The 23,351-nt window shown below is 37.6% G+C and overlaps 2 protein-coding genes across 3 annotated transcripts in view; one reads left to right on the forward strand and one right to left on the reverse strand.

Moving 5' to 3' along the window:
• INTS7 (integrator complex subunit 7) overlaps positions 1 to 1,451 on the reverse strand; it is a 106,043-nt gene extending 104,592 nt beyond the window's left edge. For both annotated transcript variants that reach the window (XR_014325971.1, XM_082832645.1), the window contains exon 1: positions 1,271 to 1,451. Coding sequence is in view for 1 of the 2 variants with exons in the window: in XM_082832645.1 (XP_082688771.1) it covers positions 1,271 to 1,364 (94 nt within the window). In the remaining variant the exon portion in view is untranslated. The remainder of the gene's footprint in view (positions 1 to 1,270) is intronic.
• Positions 1,452 to 1,818: 367 nt separating this feature from the next.
• DTL (denticleless E3 ubiquitin protein ligase homolog) overlaps positions 1,819 to 23,351 on the forward strand; it is a gene marked incomplete at its 5' end in the record, with an annotated part of 38,567 nt that continues 17,034 nt past the window's right edge. The window contains 11 exons of the mRNA XM_082832649.1: positions 1,819 to 1,870; positions 6,715 to 6,840; positions 7,909 to 8,007; positions 9,007 to 9,068; positions 9,153 to 9,273; positions 15,033 to 15,098; positions 16,310 to 16,422; positions 17,684 to 17,757; positions 19,618 to 19,721; positions 20,044 to 20,148; positions 22,765 to 22,877. Of these exons, the coding sequence (XP_082688775.1) occupies positions 1,819 to 1,870; positions 6,715 to 6,840; positions 7,909 to 8,007; positions 9,007 to 9,068; positions 9,153 to 9,273; positions 15,033 to 15,098; positions 16,310 to 16,422; positions 17,684 to 17,757; positions 19,618 to 19,721; positions 20,044 to 20,148; positions 22,765 to 22,877 (1,035 nt within the window). The remainder of the gene's footprint in view (positions 1,871 to 6,714; positions 6,841 to 7,908; positions 8,008 to 9,006; positions 9,069 to 9,152; positions 9,274 to 15,032; positions 15,099 to 16,309; positions 16,423 to 17,683; positions 17,758 to 19,617; positions 19,722 to 20,043; positions 20,149 to 22,764; positions 22,878 to 23,351) is intronic.

The following is a 23,351-nucleotide window of genomic DNA, read 5'->3' on the forward strand; positions in this document are numbered from 1 at the left end:
GGGAAAAGTCCTCATAGATTTGTTGAGAAATCAAAGCTCAACATCATTTTCTTGGCTAATGGACCTGCACTAAAGATACTGTGACTCAACCAAAGGAATATCTCATTGGAGTGCTGTGGCATTTTTATGTTGATCAAAAGGAGTTAAAAGCTTTTTAAAAAAGTCTGAGAACCTCTTATCTAGACGAACCTGCTGTAAATGTTTACAGGTTAAAAAACAAACAAAATAAAGAGTCCCCAAAAAGTATAAGATAGTGTCCAAGTCGGAGAGCTGGGAAGTGGCTCAAAGTGGACTTTAAGAAAAATCCTTCTAACCTCTAGTTCTTAATATATTACACACTGGTTGTAGTTAATTAAAAATTAACTGCATACCAGGTGACAAAATGGTTCCCCCATTCAATAAAAATCATTTAAGTACACTGAAAACAAAGGTTTCATTTTAATACTTCAGTTCTTTACTGACAAGTATCTGCCCATGCCTCCCATATCCATATCTAAGAAAGAAGGCAAATCTCTTTTGCATTTAATAAAGGCTTCTTTTGCATACCATTATATCACAATATTTACAACAATCTTGCTAGCTCAATGGTACTTTACCCACTTTGCACAGAAAAAAAAACAAGGTTAGGTTAACTTAGGTGACCTGTCCAGGATCATAAAATGAACGATATGAGAATTCAACTCAGTCTATCCAAAGCTCCTACTACTACACCAAGCTCCCACCACTACACCAAGCTCCCACCACTCCAACTCCCGTAAGGAAATAGAACTCGTGGAATCCATCTGCACAGAATGAGCAGGGGCTGATTTTCGGATGGTCTTGGCCCTATTTTTAACCTGCCTAATAACCGGCAGGTAAGAATTACAGAAATTAAACGAATCGTTATAAGTCGGTGCAAGATTATTATTCAGCACCCTTGGTGAAGACCTGGTCTCAACTGAACATACTGAAAAATAATTTCACAATTTCAATTTATCGTGTTTAGAAACTGCTTGGAAAATCGGGAGACTGTGCCCTCAAGTGGTCAAAACGGCCCCCACTCGCTACTTTTTCACCTGTACGAGGCCAATCTAACAACGCTGCAATTTCCCGGCAATCTCGCAAAGCGGCAAAAGCCCTGGACTCACCAAAAGCACTGGCGCCAGCGCCCGCCCCCGCCCAGGGAAGAAAGGCGCATGCGCCTTCCCGGCTTCTCACGAGGCTACCACCGCCTGGGGGCGCCACTTCCCCCCACATGCGTTTCACCCGCTCAGCCCGCTCTTTCGAATACCTTTGTCTAATTCCATAAGGGCAGAGTTAGCATCCAGCTCCTGTTCGCCATAGCCGGCATCTGCCAGAAAAGACTTAGTTGAGTTTGACGCCATGACCCGAACAGTTACTCGACTAGCCTATTTAGAAAGATTGCAAACTCTTCCCCAGCACCGCCATCTTCTTCCACCACCTTCTCGCGGATTTTTCCTCCGCGCTCTGTCAAGCCGTGTTACGCATGCGCTCTGGTCTCCCCGCCGTTCGCCAGCGCCTCTGTGGCCCCCCGCGCAGGCGCTCAGGGAGCTCAGGAACTCCAGGTTCCCGCGGCTGGGAGAAAAGGAGGCGGGGATTCGAAGGGGGAAGTGACTCGGACGCGCCCGGACGCCGCGGCGGGAGCCAATCAGAGGGCGTGACGTCAGTTTGGCGGGGAGTTTGGTGGCCGGGGCTTACGGTGGCGGGAGTTGGAGGCAATAACTAGTCGTGTTCTAAGGGACGCCACATAAGATTTCTGCTGAATCTGGGGGCATTTCCACGGCTTTTCTCTCAGTTGAAAGTTTTCCTCCGGCCCAGATGCTGTTCAATTCGGTACTCCGCCAGCCCCAGTTTGGCGTCCCGAGAAATGGTGAGTAACGGCCCTAACCGCTGCCTGTTGCCGGCGGGATTCACCTCCCCCCGAACAACACCTCGGACCAACGCCGACTCCAGTTCTGTTTCCCAGCCGCCGAGTTCTCCCACAGGCAGAGTGAGTTCGTGTTAGCGAAGAGTACTGAAGAAAGCTGCACTTTCGTGCTCTCGAGACACTTTTAGTCGTAATCGGGATTTTTTCAATTGTAGTGTAGGCTGACGGAGGGAGGGACGCTGAGTTAACTGGCCTCCATTACGGCTATGTCTGTTTTGCACATTAACTGGAAAACGCGTTCATGGGAGTATGTGTGGTTTTCTCAACAGCTATGTGAGATCGTCAAGACTCGTATTCATTGATTAATTCATTCATTTGTTGTGGAACCTTATTGAGCCCTACTCTTTGCTATATATAACAGTGACTATGACCCGCTGTTAAGGAACTCAGTCAAGCAGAGAAGACAGAACATCTGCTTCTAGCATGGTCAGAATTTTTTCCTCCTGATTAATACATGAGCATAAAAACTCGTAGTTATAGAGCGAAAAATGCCCATAAGCACATTTCCCAGAAATGACCATTATTAATAGACTGAAGTATTTTATTCCAAATGTTCTTCAATGCCAGAGGTAATAAGTATTGTTATTTACAGAAATGGGATAAAAATGTTTTGTTTCTTTAACGGTAAAACTTGGAAATACTTCCATGTTAGTGTATAGATAACTGATTTATTCTCTCCAGTTCTTGAAGTTCCTTATGTTAAAACATTGGCAATAAGAATTTTGAGCTTAGGTTTAGGTGTCATCAACCTGAAACTTTCTGGTAAGTTTCTGATAAGGGAATTATTACCCAGACTAAGCTTGGCTGCAGATGAAATCTCATTCATTTAAAGATGGACTAGGTCTTTCTGCTTGAAACCATGTGAAAAACAGAAAGAAAATAATGTGAGAAGTGAACTTTTTGTATTTAAGGCATAGGTCTAGGAGAAGGATATTGAGAAGGAGACTGGAGAGTAGTTCCTCCACTTCCTGCCTCCAATCTAAAACCCTACCATCCTTACCTCTTTAAATTATACTCTAAATGCTTCTCTTTCTGTCTCTCCTGTGACCTTGCTTAAGATACTTCTCTGTCTTCTGTCATGAGTGTCAGTACAGCATAGTAGTTATGATCTCTGTCTTTGGAGTTAAACTTGCTGAGGTTTAATTCCACCTCCACTCCTTACTTAATCTGTGTGACTTGGAGCAAGCTGTGAAGCCTTTATTTTGTAACAGATTTTCTCCTAATTCTACATTCTGTCTACTTCCCTTTTCCCTCTAATTCACAAATACTTATCAGGGAGGGGTAAATTTTCCCCTCTACCCCTCTTGAGTATTTATGGCTGGACTAATAAAATTGACACAAGACAGATTAGCCAGAGAAAAACAAATTTTAATTCATGTACATGGAGGTGTCATAGAAATGGGACTAAGAAATGGCCAAAGCAAGGCAGCTTTTATACTCTTCAGACAAAAAAAAAAAAAACAATAAATTTGTGAGGAATTGACAGGACAAAGAAACTTAGGTTTGGGATGCTTACTAAGTGAAGAATCTAAACAGAGTTTGGGCTTCAGGTAGTAAAATAAAAGAAGTAACAAGGCTTGTTTACACACGCTTCTTGGCTCTGAATTCCCTATCTCTGACGTATTAGGGGGTCCTTCTACCTCCAGTTGCAAGGAGTGCACCTTTCATAAGAGATTTATTTCCTGCTTTTCAGGGAGACAGGGAGGTCAGAGTTTCCTTCTTGCATCAGCTGCTTCTCAAGCAGCTTCAATGCAAAATAATCAATATGCCATTGTGGCATGTTTTGAGACAGCCCACCCTGAGCCCCCAAATACTCATGCGTTGTTATGTGTTAGGCACTGAAATTCATTCATTGTTATATATAATGCACTGAACTTTATAGGACCATCTTCTTCTTTCCCCTTCCATGAGGGTGGTTCCATCCTAGGCCCCTTTTCTATTTCTACCTACTCCCATGGGTGAGCATAGCTGTAACCAGGGTTTCTTCTATTACTACCTGCAACCTTCCATTCCCTATACTTTACATCCATTCCTCTAAGAGTTGTATCATCCAGATGGTCAGTCCTGTAAGCATCTCAAACTCAAATACCCAAAACCAAACTCACTTTTTCCCCAAACCTGCTATATTACCTATTTTAGGAAATGCTCTCATTATTTTAAACTGGTCTTCACAGTCAGAAACCTGAGAGTCAATCAGAATTCCTCCATTTTCCTCAAGATACACATTCAGAGAAGTCCCCTTAAAATCTCTAATCCTTCCTCCTCGGTATCCCCACTGATTTTGCCTCTTCACCATATCTTGGATCTGTCCTTTGTTTACCATTCTATTTCCCTAGGTTGGGCCATAATATGTTCTTGTCTGAACTGTAACAAGTCTCCCAAATGTCCTCTTAGTTTCCCTCTTTCCAGTTTATCCTCCACATTGCTGCCAATGATCTTTCTGAAATGGAAACTGATTACTCTTCTGTGTATTTTTAAATTGGTATCTGAAAGTTTTTATCATAAGTTTAAACAGATGCAAAGGATGTCATCTCTGGCCATATTGTGAGTGATGACCTTTTTAAATAAAAATGCTACTGCTACATCAGTCTTTAAAATGTATCTAATAGACTGTAAATACTGTAGTGATTTAATAATCACATCAATCATTTTTGAAAAGTATGAACTAATTCTAACTGCTAGATATTCTACATAGTTGTTTTTTCCCCTTGAGCTTATTACCACTTTATTTCTCCCACAGAATTTATCCTAATGTGATTTGATTTTAAGCTTGAAAAGTCATTTTATTGATCATGCTATCTTATTTCTCTGTGTAAAAAAAATATGTTTAAATTGATGTTTTCTGTGATCATAAAGCTCTAAGTGTTAAAAGTTTCTTCTGGGTTGACTTATCATTACTATTTTTAGTAGTATGTCATTGATCAAAACAATATGGATTACTAATTTCAATAAATAAGCAAGATAAAAATTTATTGAAAGTCTATGTTTTAAAGAGATGGATTTGGGTGTTTATGATGCCTTTATTAAAGGAGTTATCCAATTGTCTCTTAATGGGGTCCCAGGAGTTTTTGTACCTTGAGTCAACGCAAGGTATAAAATTGGGTCATGGAAATGCCTTTCTTTTGAAAAGTGGAAGAAAGGTAGTGATGAAGAGGGGGAAAACCTTCGACCTCGACATTGTAGACAGGTCAGTTTTAGAAATACATATATATATGGAAGTTGAGTATCTGGAAATCAGTTCTCCGACAGCTCTCATTCTCCTTGAAAAATCTGCATGTAACCCCAGGGGCTTAAGTTGTGCGTTGAAGAAATAATAGGCTTTTCCAAATGAGTGTTGTGAGGGAAACCATTACAAGCTCATGTTGGAAACAGAATAGAACAATAAGGATCCAAAAGTAGCTTACGGGGCTTGTCCATGAAGTGTGTGTTGTCACAATCGCAGAGGTGGAGGGGTAAATAGGGACCAGTTACTAAGCCATGTTAGGCCATTTGTTGGTGTTTGGATATAGTTTGTAGGCAATGAGACAGAGTTGAGGGGTCACTGTTTAATTGTAAAGAATTTAGGTCTCCAGAGCTTATCATCTTCAGTTCCACTTAAACTGTTCAAGATTCCTTTTGAATTCATGAGTTGTGATTAGTTTTTGGTTTTGTTTTTTTTAATCCCAAACTACAAGTGTATGTTTATATAACTTTAGAACAGAGGCTTTTGTTTTAAAATTCATTCCGTAGATGGATATTTGTGAATTCGACCACATAACTAATTATTGTATTCATATTCTTCTTTTAGTGGTCTTTAATGGCTTGTTTACAATCGTATCTAGCCTTAAGGTAATACCCCCAGGAATAATTACTACATCTGGACCGAATTTATTTGCCTCGTTTGCATTTCTTCAGGTTATTTCTATGAACATGCAAAACCAGATTTGCCTGAGGTTATATCAGGCTAAGATGTCTTCTTCAAATAGTATTTTTTTTATGAAAAGTGAGAATTGAAAGTACCCTAAAGTATGAGAGTGTTTGTTAATTATTTAGACAGCTCTCTAGATTGTAACTTCATTGTTTCCTCCCATGCTTACTAAACATTTGGTTCTCAGTAACTATATATTGAAAGAATATTTCTTTTATATATTTAAAATATGTTGACCCACATATCAAAATGATAAAACAAATCAAGATGGTTTACTATTTTAGGGCCATAGTACACATCAGCTTTCTGACCCAAGCAGAATAAACTTTCCCTCCACCCTGAATTTCTTCCTCTCTCGTATACTAGGGGCTACAGTAGGCACATTGACATACCTTATTTCCTTTAACTCTCTGACCATTGGCTTATGTGTGATGTTGCTAGTAACTTGAGTTTGCAGTAATGATTTGGAAACTCTGAAAACATAAAATTTTAATTGACGAGAATGGCAGTTTTAATGGTTGTGGTAGTCTTTGTGGTTGTGTTTTGTGATTGTCTCCAAAGGGTGGGGGAAGGGGTAAGATCTTTTCTAATGTGCAAAGGCCACTTGTTTCTTGCAGTCTTAAATGTATTAGCAAGAGTCTCCATTTAAGATGATAAGCCCAAAGCTGTATCTCACCAGAAGCTGAGAGTGCTCTTTCATTTTTTCCTTAGGACCCCTTAGGAAAATACCTGAAACTGTGTTCTAGAGGGCCATGGATAATGAGTGGATCTATACTTAAGTATATAAAGCTTTTAGAAATGAATTTGTAACCTCTGCATTTGTTAAAAGTACTGAAATGTGATATATTGGAACTCTATAAGGAATTTTGTCTTACCTTAGGATGGTCTTCACAATACCCTCTACAGTCCCTTCTTACTGGTTATCAGTGCAACTATAATGATGAGCACACTTCTTATGGAGAAACAGGAGCCCCAGTTCCTCCTTTTGGATGCACCTTCTCTTCTGGTAAGGGAACTACTGTATAAGCTAGGTTTGGTCAGAAATGATCTATTTCACTCTAAAGAGGGAAAATATTTTGGGGTGTCTCCCTTTCAAGAAAAAGTAAATTAGATAGATGATAGAGTTTTTCTAATAACTGTTCTCCCCTGATTTATGAAATAGACTTTTCTTAATCTCTATGCATAATTACATATTTCTGCTAAGGGATAAGATTCTTATAGCACCATTTTTTGTTTGTTTGTTTGTTTGTTTGTTATAACTGATACCGGAAAGGGTTGCAAAGGTTCAGCCATCATGAAAACTTTTGCCCCTTTTGACCTGTTTGAATCTATCTCTTTCTACAATGCATTGGGGAACATATTAACAGAAATAGAGTACTTGTCCCTGCTGTTAAAAGTTTAAGAAAAGTAAAAAATTGTGAAAAGGGAATATAAAATTAATAGATTCAGCCTGCTGGTGGCTTGTATCGTATGCTTTTATTTGCCATGCCTATATCATATGCTTTTATTTGCTATTGGCCAGTACCACTTTTGTTTTGTTTAATTACCATGCTTGATTCAGCCCTTCTTTAAATAAGAGATTATCTGAGGACTCTCAACCACTGCGCCACCAGGGAAGCCCAAGGATTGGTGTTTTTGAGTCACTTACTTAATTAGGTATTATGGCAAATTTTCAGCCATCTTTTTTTTTTTTTTTTTTTTTTTTTGTGGTACGCGGGCCTCTCACTGTTGTGGCCTCTCCCGTTGCGGAGACGCGCAGGCTCAGTGGCCATGGCTCACGGGCCTAGCGGCTCTGCGGCATGTGGGATCTTCCCAGACCGGGGCACGAACCCGTGTTCCTTGCATTGGCAGGCGGACTCTCAACCACTGCGCCACCAGGGAATCCCTCAGCCATCTTTAATTCAGAAAAACCTCTCTACCATAGCAGGTGCTATTTGCGTAGACTCATCTTAGCTCTTTTCAAATAGATTGTAGTTATTCAGTTAATTTATATTTTGTTGTTTATATAGATTTAAACTCAGCTTTAAATTTTTTTGTGACTCTTTATATATTTTATTCTTTATTTCTTATTTAGCTCCCAATATGGAGCATATACTAGCAGTTGCCAATGAAGAAGGCTTCGTTAGGTTATATAACACAGAATCACAAACCAGTAGAAAGAAGTGCGTCAAAGGTAAGTCGGGGTCTAAAATATTTGTTTGAACATTTTTAATTCATAAAGCCTCAAGGAAGTTACTATTTGAATAAATTCTCAGTGATACTCACTTCTGATTAAGCCTGTTTAGGGGCCAGGCTGAAAGTAAATGGTGGACTGCCTTTCTGTCGATAACTGTTAACGGCAGCAAAGCCTTTACTGAAAGTTAAAAATACATTTTAGAATTAAAAACAGTTTTTCTTTTAAAAAATTAAAATTTGTTATATTATACTTAATGTGGGGAAATGTTGCTTTAAAATATTTATATTGAACAAACATCTTACATACATAAGGCAAAGTTCTACTGACCTTAGGAAGGTAATAATCTGGAACTAGTAAGTCAAGTGTTGAGATAACTAAAGTAAAACAAAGGCTATAGATGATGTAGAGGAAATACAAAGAAAACACCACAGGTGTCACAAAGAGCTCTTACATATCAAAGAAGGTGAGGAAAATTTTTCATGAAGGATGGGACATTTGAGGCAGACTGTGGTATTTAGACCCGTGGAGGTGGAATAGGACACTCCAGGTGGAGGGAAAAGCATTAGTAAAGGCCTAGAGATAGGAAACCATAGGATATAATGAGCAGATAGGTAGCGCTCCAGTTTAGTTGGAACAGGATATACAGAGAACAGTAAGAGATAGGGCCAAAGCAAGCAGAATTTTGAATGTCAAACCAAAGTATTCTAAACTCCATTCAGAGAGCATGATGAAGATTTTTGAGAATGTTTTATAAAGATTCCATTTTAGAGCATATATACCCTCATGGAAAACAATCTGATATCAAATGGTAGTTTTATGGGGTAATGAAGGGAATGTGCTATGTGTGCAAGTCCACAAATTCTCTTTGGCCCATGGATCTTAGTGTGCTGACCACTGATCTTTTCACTACAGCTTTCAAGGCACTTCAACAGCTATTGGTATGGCTACCACAAGACATAGTTTAGACAGTTCACATTCACCATTTTCTTTGTTTAGAATGGATGGCTCACTGGAATGCTGTCTTTGACCTGGCCTGGGTCCCTGGTGAACTTAAGCTTGTAAGTGACTTTCATTTTATTGGGATCTGGGTAAACAGTGGTAAAGGGTTGCTTTATTAAACTGTGAAACCTTATTTTTGAAAGGTTACAGCAGCAGGTGATCAAACAGCCAAATTTTGGGATGTAAAAGCTGGTGAGCTGATTGGAACATGCAAAGGTCATCAGTGCAGCCTCAAGTCAGTTGCCTTTTCTAAGTTTGAGAAAGGTAGGTATATGCTTACCCTCTTTCATCTCCTTAACCTCTTTCATTGTGAAGTAATAATAAGCTGTAATTGTTTCCACCCTTTCCCCTGTCAAAGTTGCTCCTTTACCTATGTAGATGTTTGAGATTCTTAATATGACTTGGAAACCTCAATGAAATTAAGTTGGATTTTAGTCCCATTCTAATGGATATTATCTCCAGCTTGTCTCTGAAAGTCAAGTGTCTTCAGATAATTTTTTTCTGTAATCTTGCAGATAAGGTAAAAATTCACAAATAGCCACAATCCCTCTGTTCAACTTTGAGTGGCCTTTGAGGTCACAGCCTATACTGGACACTGATTAACTCCATCTGTAAAATAGTTACTTTAACTTTACTTGTAAAATTTAAATGGAGTATGAGGCTGGGTGGGAAACCTGATAAACTGGACATGATTCTTTACCTAAAAAATTTACCACATAATTACTTTAAATGGCCCAGTTCCCTGGTATGTTTTCAACTGTTATTTACTCACAATCTTTCTATATTTATTTAACTATTATAATGGAGAAGGAAGATTATAAGAAAGAGGGCCATAATACAGAACAGTACTATAGTAGCCGGGGAAAAACTTAGCAGGGGTATCTGAATGAGCTCTTCATTTCTGTGTTTTTTGTTTTCTTTTCTCCTTCCTCCATTTGTTTCTCACTAAATGAGTGAGACAACAAACGTTCATCTCAAAGAAGTGGCTGATCAATCTGATTTTAATCTCGGAATAATAGAAATAAACAGTATAGTTCCCTTTATCATTAAAAAATATTCTATTTTTAAAAGGAGTGTTTTTGTTTATTCACCTGACCACTCAGGAGTACTAAACTGAGTTGTTGAGCTGGTTTGGACTTTAAAAAAAGGTCAGTTGATTGCTGTTGAGACTGGAACCTTGAAGAGGAAATACATGACATAGTTTTTATCTCTGCATAACTTTTCATTAACACATCTGTTGTATAAAGTTAAGTATGCTTGTGTTCTAGTTTACACTCCTGTGTCAGAGTTCATTGTAAGTTTATAAAAATAATTTAAAGTCATGAAAATGTACTTAAAGTAAATTTGTTTATTTAAAGGGTAATAGAAAAGGGAAACACCGTATCTTTCGGTCCCTTTACTTAATTTTTAAAACTGTGCATTGAATCTATGCCAGTGTGGTCTAGTAGAAAAAGTGGTAACCTTTATCATGGCTCCCAGTAGTTCACAGGTGCCCTAGTGTGAATTAGTCTGGTTGGACACTGCCCCCAAGGCCTCATCGTTTGGTTGCTAAAACACAGATTTTAGGCTCTACCCCCTCAGCCAAGTGTTCTTGTGCAGGACATACTTTTACAGCCATATATAGAAGCCCTATGTTTTGTTCTGCTTTCTGCCTTTAAATTCTTGGGCAAAGTCATTTTTATCTCCCAGGACCTTCATTTCCAAATTCACAAAAACATTGTAAGCATAAAAATGAAGTGAGGGGCTTCCCTGGTGGCGCAGTGGTTGAGAGTCCGCCTGCCTATGCGGGGGACGCGGGTTCGTGCCCCGGTCCGGGAGGATCCCACATGCCGCGTAGCGGCTGGGCCCGTGAGCCATGGCCGCTGAGCCTGCGCGTCCAGAGCCTGTGCTCCGCAATGGGAGAGGCCACAGCAGTGAGAGGCCCGCGTACAGAACAAAAAAAAAAAATGAAGTGAGATGTGAATGCACACACACCAAAACAAACAAACACAAAACTGAGGAGCATATAAATGCTTAGTGGGTTGGTTTTTTGGGGGTTTGGTTTTTGGGGGTGGTTTTTTGTAGGTAACGTGGTAGGAAAGATCATGATCCAGTTCTTTCAGCCCTACATGGGCAGAATACAAATAATCCTAAAGGACATAGTTATACTAGTGGAATTTGCCTTCCCTAAATATCTACCACCTGAAAACATGGAAAATGTTTTCATCTCTAATTGTCAGTTGCTCACAGATGTGTGTTTTGTGTGATTAAAATGGGTGTTAGAACTTCTAGTGAGTAATTAAAAATAATTATAAGTGTTTTTCTATTTCCCCTCCTACAAACTTATCTTCAAATTTGCACCTTCTTTCTCATTCTTCATTCTCCAGTTTAAGGCGAATCCTTCTTCCTAGAGCACTGGTTCTCAACCTTGACTCTTTAGTCACCTAGGGAGGTGTTTTGTTTTGTTTTGTTTTTATTGAAGTATAGTTGATTTACAACGTTGTGTTTATTTCTGCTGTATAGCAAAGTGACTCAGTTATACACATTGGGGAGGTTTTTTAAAATACCAATTAAGTGTGAATCTCTAGGAGGTGGGCCAGGCGTCTATTTTGTTAAAATTCCTCAAGGGATTCCAGTGTGCAGCTAAGGTTAAGAAACATTCTTGATCCTCCCCAAGACCTTATGCTATCACTTACATCCCCACAGCTCCTCTGTCTTCAAGCTTTCCTTCTCTTGGCTCTTTCTCCATAGGAAAAACTCAAGCATATCTGTGGCCTGTCCAGAAAGAAACATCTTAACCTTGTATTCTCCTTCAGCTATCATCCTTTCTTTTTTTTTTTTTTTTTTTTTTTTGTGGTACGCGGGCCTCTCACTGTTGTGGCCTCTCCCGTTGCGGGACGCACAGGCTCAGCGGCCATGGCTCATGGGCCTAGTCGCTCCGTGGCATGTGGGATCTTCCCGGACTGGGGCACAAACCCGTGTCCCCTGCATCGGCAGGCGGACTCTCAACCACTGCGCCACCAGGGAAGCCCAGCTATCATCCTTTCTTATTTCCTATCTCTTCTAAGTTTCTTAAGAGTAATCAAAACCCGGTTAAATGTCCTCATCTCAGTTTGGTTCAATCCATTCCATCTCTTTTCCTGAAATCACCCTGCCTTCTACTTGTTCAATATTTGACACTTCCGGCAAGTTATTTTAAAATTCATGAAAATTGTTTTCTTCCTTGGAATCTGTGATACCACTCCCTCTGGTTCTCAGTATTTGTTTATTCCTTCATAATTGCTTTTGTGAACTCCACTTCTTTACCTAACTTGAAGTGTTGACATGGCCCAGGATTTGGTATTTGGCCATCTTTTCCTTTCAGTCTGTACCTTCTCCCTGGACAGTTTCATTTATTCCAATTTTGTTTTGTTTTTTGCTCCACTTGTATTGAACCAGATTGTATTTCCAGCTTTCACTTTTCCTACAAGCACTTCAAGTTCAGCATACCCAAAACTGAACTCATGATTTCCCCCAGCAGCACCATCTTTCCCCTGTCCTCTAAAATCCTTTCTCTTCAGCCTGAAGAAAGTCCCTTAACATTTCTTGCAGTTCGAGTCTGGTTGTAATTAACCCCCTTTGTTTTCCTTTATATGAAAATGCCTTTATTTCATCTTCACTATTAAAGGATATTTTTGTTGGATATAAAATCCAGGTTGACGGGGTTTTTCCTTTCATTACTTGAAGGTGTTGTTCCAGTGTCTTCCATGGTTTCTGTGGAGAACTCTGGTCATTTGAATCCTTTCCCTGTATGTACTATGTTGTTTCTTCCGACTGCCTTTGGGGTTTTCTGTCTTGGTTTGCAGCAGTTTGACTGTGATGTGTCTAGCCATGGTTCCCTGCAAAGTTATCCTGTTTGAGCCTTGCTGAGCTTTTTGAATTTGTAAATTTACAAATATGTGTCACTGAATCTGGGAATTTTTCTGCCATGATTTCTTGAAATATTTTTTTCTGCCCAATTTTCTCTCCTGGGACTCCAATTACTCATGTATTAGACTTTTTGAAATTGTCCCATGAATCCTTGAAGCTTTCTTCATCTTTATCAGTTTTCTTAAATTTGAGATATAATTAACACCCCATAAAATTCACCCATTTAATGTGTACATTTCACTGGTTTTTAATTTTCTTATAGAGTTTTGCAGCCATCACCACAATCTAAGTTTAGAATGTTTCCATCAACCCAAAAAGAAACCAGAACCTGTTAGCAGTACTTTCCGTCTTACCAGCCCTACACAACCACTGAACTACTTTCTCTATATATAATTTGCCTCTTCTGCACCTTCGTATAAATAGAACCACACAATATGTTGTTGGCTTCTTTCACTTAGCATAATGTTCAATCTTATTTTTCTCTCTTCCTCAGATTGAATGATTTCTGTTGATCTGTCTTCAAGTTCATAGATGTTTTCCTCTGTTCTCTCCATTCGGCTCTTAAGCCTATCCAGTGAATTTTATCATTTCAGAAGTTGTGGGCTTGGGTTCTAAAATTTCCATTTGTTTTCAATAAGTTCTGTTTGTTACTCTGCTGAGATTTCTCATCTTTTCATTGATTATGAGTGTCTCTTTATTTCACTTGACAGTAATATCTGTTTTACAACCAGACCTGATAAATCAACATCTGGGTTGTTTTGAGGCTGGCCTCTGTTGATTTCTTTTCCCTTGAGAATGACGCATTTTCCTGGCTCTGTATATGGCAAGTAACTTAAGATCATACCCTGGGCATTGGGAATGGTGTGTTGGACTCTGAATTCTGTTATGTTGCTCAGGAAAGAGTTGATGTTTTTGTTTTAACAGGCAGTTAAATCATTTAGACTCAATAGCATAATGTGAAGGCAGTCAGTTCAGAAGATCAGATCTCAATTCAGTTCTTTAATTTAAGCCTTAGTTGGAAGCTGCTTTTAGCTATCCTATGCACATATGGTTTGGGGGTCAGCCAGAGACTTGAGCTAAGTTTAAACACAGAATTAGGGTTTCCCTTTCTCTGCTGTCTCCAGGCTTCCCCACTTCCTCTGGCAGCTCTTCTTGCCCCTGTCCTCTCTTCCTAGTTCCTCTGGCTTGAAAGATGGTCTTTTTGTTGGCCCTTTGGCTGCCTGGTTCTGATGCTACAACTGTGGCTGCCCTCAAGGTAAAACCACAAAAGATCAGGAACTTACCCTAGGCCAGTCACTTGCTTCAGGTGTTGACTCCCTTACAAAAATTGTATGTTTTTGGTCAATCTGTATGACCCTCAAGTAGCTGTTTTTTGTATTTTGACCAGAACACTTATCAAATTAATCCACCTACAATTTGATAAGTGCTCCCTCTTTCATACAGGAAGCAGAATTTTTTGGTTTAATTTTAAAGAATAAAGTATGACAGATAAACTGGAGTTCCCCTGTGTTCCCTCCCCTGATCTCACCGCTCTCCTTCCATCCCCAGAGGCAACGCCTTTCACAAACTTTATGTGGATCTGGTTTGTATCTTTATACTGAGACAATACAGCTTGGAGGTTTGGAATATGGGCTCTGGATACATACTGCCAAAAATAATAACCTTTGCAAGTTACATATCCTCCCTATGCCTTAGTTTTGCTTATCTGTAAAATGGGGATAATAATTCCCACCTAATAGGGTTGATAACAAGGATTGAGGTCATTTATAAAAAAGCACTTAGGATAGTGTCTAAAACTTAATAAGCACTCAGTATATTTTGGTTATTGCTTATTTATCATTATTCTTACTACAACTTTATAGTATAGTATTTCATGTGGTTTTAGAGAAAATTTACAGAGAGGGATTATTCTATCAAGTTTTTGCTCAACATAAGCATTTTGAGTTCTTTATAATCCTTTCCCTTCACAGCTTTGTTTTCTTATTTGTGTTGAGCTATATATTTTATCATTTTTAATCTCCAGGGCCAATTACAGTACCTAGCATATAATAGATACTCTAGGAAATTTAAATTGAAATATATGTGTCACTGACTGGTTTTGTTAACTTCTTGATAAACTGTTTATGTGTCTGCAGCTGTCTTCTGTACAGGTGGAAGAGATGGCAACATTATGGTCTGGGACACCAGGTGCAACAAAAAAGGTAATCTAGTTCCATTTTAATTTTGATATATGTGGGATTGCCCTATAATAATTCTGAATGAAAGAATCAAATATTTCACCTGATTACCACCAGGGGGCACATGTTCATAAACCCCAATTCTGCTCTGTTCAGTTCTCAGGATCTTAGTGATTGTTTTAAGTATTACCCTCCATATTTACCTCATATTGTCTTCTGAACTATAATGCCATTTACCTAAATTATTGATGGAATTGAAATTATTAGTACATGATCTTTTATTTTAATTTTAAAAATTTGGGAACTTTTAAGAATTGGATTAAATTAATTATACTCATATTGCCCCATGATACCATTAAGCAGAAAGCAATGATCATCTCCCTGCTTCACTTTTTTGTAAAAACATTATTTTTAATAGACTATTTTTTAGAGCAATTTTAGATACACAGCAAAATTGAACAGAATGTACAAAGAGTTCTCTCTGTACTGATATACCTCCTGTCCCCACACAGCCTCTCCCACTGTCGACATGTCCAACGTCCAACCAGAGTTGGACATTTGTTACGATTGGTGAACCTACTCTGACACATCATTATCACCCAGTGTCCGTCTGTACTTTACATTATGGTTCACTCTTGGTATTATACATTCTCTTGGTTGTGACAAACGTATAGTGACATATACCTACCATTATAGTATCATACAGAATAGTTTCTCTGCCCTAAAAGTCCTCTGTGCTCTACCTATTCATCCTGCACGCCCCCCAACCTCTAGCAATCACTGATCTTTTACTATCTCCATGGTTTTGTTCCCAGAATGTCATATAATTGGAATCATACAGTATGTAGCCTTTTCAGATTGCCTTCTCTCACTTAGTAATACGTATTTAAGGTCTGTTTATGGCTTGTTATCTCATTTTTTTTTAGCACAGAATAATATATCATTGTCTACATATGCCACAGTTTTATTCATACATTACCCTACTGAAGGATATCTTTGTTGCTTCCAAGTTTTGGCAGTTATGAATAAAGCTGCTATAAATATCCATGTGCTTATTTCCTTTTTATACATCATAATCTCACCACAAGAGATGTAGTACAGTAGCCCTGCTGGCTTCTAATTTCACTAATTTAATAAAGAATATAATTAATTTTGACATCTTATATATAAATGTTACATTCAGCATGGGAATAAAGTTCTGAAACCTAAACCATTTACCTTGGAATATTTTTCAGATGGATTTTATAGGCAAGTGAATCAAATCAGTGGAGCTCACAATACCTTAGACAAGCAAACCCCTTCAAAACCTAAGAAGAAACAGAATTCAAAAGGGCTTGCTCCTTCTGTGGTAAGGTTTTATAACTGTATACATGTGTGCAGATCTTGACAGTAGCATAGAGTCTCATTTTAGGGAATTCGTTGGGCATAAAATAGGAGCTAGAGATTCAGTCAATGAATGAGAATCTTCATTTCCTCTTGATGTCACTGGTTTATTGCTTAATACCAGTTCAGTACCTATGGTACTGGTACTCAAACTCTAGTGTGCAACAGAGTCACTTGGGGAATATGTTAAAAATTCAATTTCCTGAGACTCATCCCTAGAGATCTCCATGCATACACATCATCTACAGTATGATGTGATTCATTAGGAAAGGGAGATGGGTAGTTTGAAGAAGCATATTAAGTACCATGATACAGTATTCTGTAGGGGAAAGGAATCCCTGTTGTTGTTTTCATAATACAAACTGCAGAAAAGATATGGGTTTTTTATTATTTTTGTTTTTTAATATTTGGCAAAAGATTATAAAATATTTTGAGAAATATTGGGGTAAAATATAGTACCTCTTTAGCATATTATAGTCAAAGCTCAAACAATGCCCATAATACAGCTTTTTTCTTTAAGAAAAATCACCAGTGTTCTTACTTGAATTTGTTTATTTTTCTAGTATTCTTGGTGTATAGAGTCTTAGTTAATATTTTGGGGACGTGTGGTTGCTAGAACATTAGGACTTAAAATTACATGGGCATGAATGGAAACTGACAGGGTTAGCATGTGATTTTTGGAGGCCAGATGAAGTTAAAATGAGTAACATTTCAGACTTTTCATCAGATTCTTAGCCAAGAAAACTTAACAGCAATTAGGAGGTAAAACTCTACTAGCTCCTTTAGAGTTTTCATAGCATGTAACCATCTTTCGTTCACAATTCTTTAGACACTCGTATATGACAATCTGGATAGACGGCAACATTTTATAGGTGAAACAGGTACAGGTTAAATGAGGTTCCTAAGGATAGACAGTAGGGATGATTTCAAATAGAGCTAGTAGACTTAGACAAGTACTAAAATCTTGTGTTAATCACCAGTTTTTTCTTGAATACGAGTCAAAGTGTTCATACTATGTAATATAACATGATGTTTAGGTCACTTCCTTGCTAAAAGTACTTCTTGGTCTGCATATATATCTGACTAGGATTATTGGAAGGGCAAGATCTAGTCATACTCAGTTTAGGGGAAAAAGCCATCATTTTAGCGCCTTGGTCTCTTGATAGTGAAGATTGTTATAGCCAAAATAGGATTTCCTTCTTTTCTTTTTCTTCCTTGTGCTGTAGGATTTTCAGCAGAGTGTTACTGTGGTCCTCTTTCAAGATGAGAATACATTAGTCTCAGCAGGAGCCGTGGATGGGTAAGACGAGTCTTTATTTCTTGGTTCTTTTGGTGAGCTGTCTTTCATGAACTGGGATGGGGAAGTCACCTAGACCCATTATAATTCAATGTGTGTGCTTTTAACTTTCAACATAGTGAGTACCCAGCTGAGAAAAGGAATTACAGATCACACTGGAAAATATCTAGTTAGGACTCTTGCTCAAATAATTAAATGAGATAATGTATCACACTTAGCACATTTCTAGCACATAGGAGGAGTGTTGGCTGCTGCTGCTATTATAGAGAAGCTGGCTGGGTAACTTGCTTGTCTGTGCAGTGTAATTTAATCAAGGATTCTTATTTTGAGGAGCAAAATTTCTGTTACAGGCATATATCAGAGATATTGCAGGTTTGGTTCCAGACCACTGCAATAAAGCTAATATCACAAAAAAGGGAGTCACACGAATTTTTTTGGTTTCCCAGTATATATAAAAGTTATATTTATATTATGCTGTATTTATATTAGTATATTATAGTTTATTATATTACTATATAGTTATATTTACATTGTAGTCTACTAAGTGTGTGATAGCATTATGTCTAAAATAATCAATATACAGACCTTAATACAAAAATATTTGATTGCTAAAAAATGCCAAAATAATTACAATAGTAGCATCAAAGATCACCAATCACAGATCACTATAACAAATATAATAATGATGAAAAAGTTTGAAGCACTGGGAGAATTAGCAAAATGTGGCACAGAAACATGAAGTGAGAAGATGCTTTTGGAAAAATGGCACCTATAGACTTGCCACAAACCTTCAATTCGTAAAAGAACGCAATATCTGTAAAGCACAATAAAGCAAAGCACAGTAAAATGAGGTATGCCTGTATTTTTGATTTTGTCTTTTCTGGTTTAGTAATATCCTAAAAGGAGGAATATGATTCTGGACATGTAACTGGCATTTCTGGGAGCAATCTAACTAGATTGATAGGCCTAAAGACTTTCACATACTTTCCTTCTATGATTGCTCTGAATTTTTGGCTTCCAAATAAGTTTGTGATACTTCTTGATTGTTTGCTTTGTTGGAATTTAAGTTCATTGAGTATAGGGGCTCTTTTTAAAATTCTCTTCTTTGCCCCGTTTTTGCCCCTATCTCCCAAGACATCCCTCCCTTCAAAAGTTTTAATTTTAAAATATGATGGCTTAATAAACTAGAATTTCTGTTGTGTCCTCTGGACACTTAAACTCTTCTGTGGACTGAATTCTCAGGCACAAATGTAGAATTATCTAAAGGTTATTAGTTATATTTGTAAATGGCTGTGAAAGCTTTGCTTCCAAGGTTACTTCCCTTTTATAACCAAGCTTGTGTTTTCAAGTTGCCTACAAAGTAGATGTAGAAGATTAAGAAAATTATTCCAATAGATGAAATGAAAAAATACTTTATTTCACAGGAAAATTTGTTTAGACTAGATTACTTAAGGAGTTAATATATGAAGATATAACCATAGGGACAGAGCTTAACACTTAATGATGTCAGAAGTTACATGCAGAATGTTAAAGGCTTAGGAAGTGCTTTTTACTGAAAACAATGAAACAATGACTATCAGCAGTCAACCTTCATCTTCCTTTTCCGCTCCCTTGAAGTAAACTCAGGGCAACCCATCAGTGGGTCAGATCACATCTGTTTCCGTTCTGCCAGAATTGTTAGCCTGACGTTGGAGACAAGAGTATGAGATAGTTCAATCTGTTTCCCAATGACATATCCTCACTGTACCTGGTTGATGTGCCAGAGGAATTAGATTAAAAGTCATTTCACATTCATATGTAGTTGAAACTGATTGGTGTTGGAGAAAGACTATAAAATAACTATTTCTTTACCTTGGTTTTTAGGGTAATCAAAATATGGGATTTACGTAAGAATTATACTGCTTATCGGCAAGAACCCATAGCATCCAAGTCTTTCCTGTACCCAGGTAGCAGCACTCGAAAACTAGGTAAGCCTTTGTGTATTCATTAGGACTTTTTTGTAGGGCTTTTTTGGATATGTAAGTTTTGTTAAAATTTTTAAAGTAAATATCAAGCTAGTTTTCAGCAACTATTATTCTCTGTTGACTTGAGAAGCTAATATATGGAAGTATCTTTTTGAAGTTCAAAAGATAGAAACTCCTAAGAATAATTTTGGTTTGTATATACTATATGGAAGAAGAATTCTGATGATTCTTGTGAAATGATCTAAAAATGATCTAAAAAGATCATTTTCACCTCAGTTCTACTCTCCTTCATCAGCACATGCTAACTAAAGTTTCCTTTTTCTAGGATACTCAAGTCTGATTTTGGATTCTACTGGCTCTACTTTATTTGCTAACTGCACAGATGACAACATCTACATGTTCAATATGACTGGATTAAAGACTTCTCCAGGTAGGAGCTTAGTCATTCAGATTCTCTTTCCTGGAAACTAATAGGGTTTTTTTGGTTAATGAGAATTTAATGTTGATTTTTTTTTTTTCTGTACCAAATTTATGAAGACATATAAGGACTTTGGGGTCTTCGATTAGTTCCAGTGATGTTTTTATAGATGTATTTACCTTGTGATGATTTCACAAGTGAACAGAATCCTGCTCTGTGTGGTAACTTAATAGTGAGTCTCTCCCGAAATTATACCCCTTTGGGTATACTTAAAATTATCTCAATTTTTGTGGGATAGAGAAGGCTGTTCTGCCCGGGTTTTGTCCTATTTGGGAACTGTTCATTAAAATTAGGGGACCTCTGGATGTTTTCCCTAACCTCACCTTTTTATTTTTCTTCAAGAAAATTATAAGTGGAATCTGACTTTAAAGCTGATAAATAACATTTTAAAAAATCAAAGTTTTTCAAGCATACTCTAAGAGGGTTATTTGAATTTCATCATTTTAAGAACATTATCAATTATTTAAGCAAGCTGCATATTTTGTAACCTATTTCTCAGGTATAGCTCTGTCAGAAACTGACTTTGAATTCTATAACCAATCCCTAGAGCTACCCAGTTCCCAGTAAAGTAAGATGTGTTGATAAAAAAGAAATCTTAAAATTGTACAGAATTTAGCTGGGCTCTTAGAGAAGTTTCTAAAGACTGACCCCTAGCCATTGTTAGGACTTTGGTATCTGTGGCAGTTACCCAATTGGTATTTTCAGTGCCCTGGGTTAGGTCTGACGTTGTCTAAACAAGAATAAGAGTATTTGGAAAAGGGAAGAGGTTTTATAACTTTGCTTGCTGTCTTCGTGAATGGAATTAGAACTTGGACAACTTCTAATTTATTTAGCCGTATAAAACAGACTCTTTCAAATTTTTCCCTAAAAGATAAAAGCCTAATTATATTATCAGATGTCCAAGAGCTCTTTCTGTATCATTTTGTTATAGTGTGGCACCAAAAGGGGCTTTGAATTTAGTTGTCCTTCTGCCATTAAAACAAATATGCCCAAGGCCACTTTACTAATAATTTAGTAACCTTTTTCCTGTGCTCCTGAAATAATTTGATTGGCTCTCATATATAGATAGGTAGGTAGGTAGATACATAGGTATGTTCCTTAGAAATTGAAAGACAGACGTGTGTGTGTGTGTGTGTGACACATCTGGTAATTGCTCGTCTTTTTCAAAACTTTAGAAAGGGTCCTGGACTCAATACTTGATCTCCTATACTTTTAATTCACAGCATTTTATTACACTAAGTGATGTTCATAAAGATGACTCTGAAGCACTTTAATGAAGATTTTAAAAGCCCGAACTGTCAAAGATTAAATTAAACTAATTAAAGCCAATACAGGTTTTAGAAGGATTTTTCACATGGTTTGAAACATTTACTGTGTACTTTATGTTGGCTTTCTTAGACCAGCAGAGGGCAATGAATACTTACGAGTTTAGTGGGAAATTTGGTCTATAGTTTTCCATTCGTAGCTAAGAGTTGAGAAAGATGAACAATTGTAGTTTTGGAGTAGTGGTCAGAATAAAGGAGCCTGTTTATTTTGTGGGGATTTATCTATCATAGTTGCTCTATAATATGTGTATCTGAATTGATTCATATCCTGCTTAACTTTCACAATAATAGTATTTGATGTGGGGGTTATTTGATGTGCAGGCTTTTTCTTAAAGGCCTATAAATACAAAGTTTTTTTCCAGTGTTATTCTAGCAAAAGGAAGGGATTTTTGTGAGTACTTACAGAAAGCTGTTAAGTCCCTTAATAATTCTTTTTTCCCCTCCATTAGAAGATTGGAGTGAAATATTTTTTCCTGCCTAAATGTATCCTTAAATTTTCTAATGACTGAGTTTTTTTTCTTTTATTTCCTAGTAGTATTCTGATGCCAGGGGCCTCAGGTTTTGGTCTCCTTAGGATAAAAGAACTTGTCAAGTACGTTATGCTAGATTGGATAGTGAGAAGTCTAAACCTAACCTAGTTGGAGTATCTTACATATGTATATATAGCTTACCCCACTTCAGCCTATTTAAAGTGCTAGATTTAAGGTTACCACATCTCAGATAAGCTATCCATAAATCTTAACTCTCCTTTCACTGATTTTTACCTGTTCATACAACAAATGTTTGAAGATCTCCTCTGTTCAAAGCATTATAAGAAAACAATATTTATGAAATTTATCCTTAAGATAAGTCTAAGAGGAGGAAAGACGAATGTTTAATGCAACGGAAGAAACCTAGCCTAGGGTGGGGAGAGAGGGTCTAATAAAGGCACTTTACTAAAGGATTGGACCCCAGCTCCATTCTTGTCCTTTAAGAATATTTTTCATCACTTTCTTCTCTACAGCCAGCTCCATACCAAGTATTTGGGTTTAGATTGTGAGATTGGGTGTAATATAAAGCCTCTTTCTAGGATTTCCATTCTTTCCCTGCCAATGTCCAGTTCTTTTTTATTTGGTGACTAGCTTGACCATCTGCTTCAGTAATCAGTACACTAATAAAACTTGTTAGAACATGTATACTCCTCATTTATTTGAAAACTGGAAATAACAAGAGCCAAGTAATTTGATTTTTTTTCCTCTGGCAGTGGCTATCTTCAATGGACATCAGAACTCTACCTTTTATGTTAAGTCCAGTATTAGTCCAGATGACCAGTTTTTAGTCAGTGGCTCAAGTGATGAAGCTGCCTACATCTGGAAGGTAAGTTACCAAACTTTCCCCACAAAGGTGAGGCTGAAGTATTCTTGCAAATATTTCTTCTGTCCAAGATGAGGTAAGGTTAATGTAAACACATACTTTAACTTTTCTGTATCAGATGTTTAGTAAAAATTGCTTCTTGCCTCTTAATGTAGCCAAAACTTCACTCTGATTCTGACAGAAGATATCACACTTTCATGGTCAGCTTCTCAGAAATTAACAATCCATATCCTCCAACAGTTTTACAGATTATCAGGAAGTTGAGAATTCAGAAGACTGGAAAGAATCTTAAATACTTTGTCCTGCTTCCTGGAAAAACATGCTGTTCTGCCTTTCTGCCCTGTGTTTTCAAACTCTCATTCAAAACACAGTGTTTGGATACTAGAATCCTACCCCCGAATCACAGTTGCAAAAAACACTCACTCAAAAATATTCATATAGTAATTGTGTTCTTTAGTCTCCTCTAAGTGGCCAATC

This window comes from Leucopleurus acutus, assembly GCF_964270905.1.
Source record: "Leucopleurus acutus genome assembly, chromosome: 2".
Taxonomy (NCBI): Eukaryota; Metazoa; Chordata; class Mammalia; order Artiodactyla; family Delphinidae; genus Leucopleurus; species Leucopleurus acutus.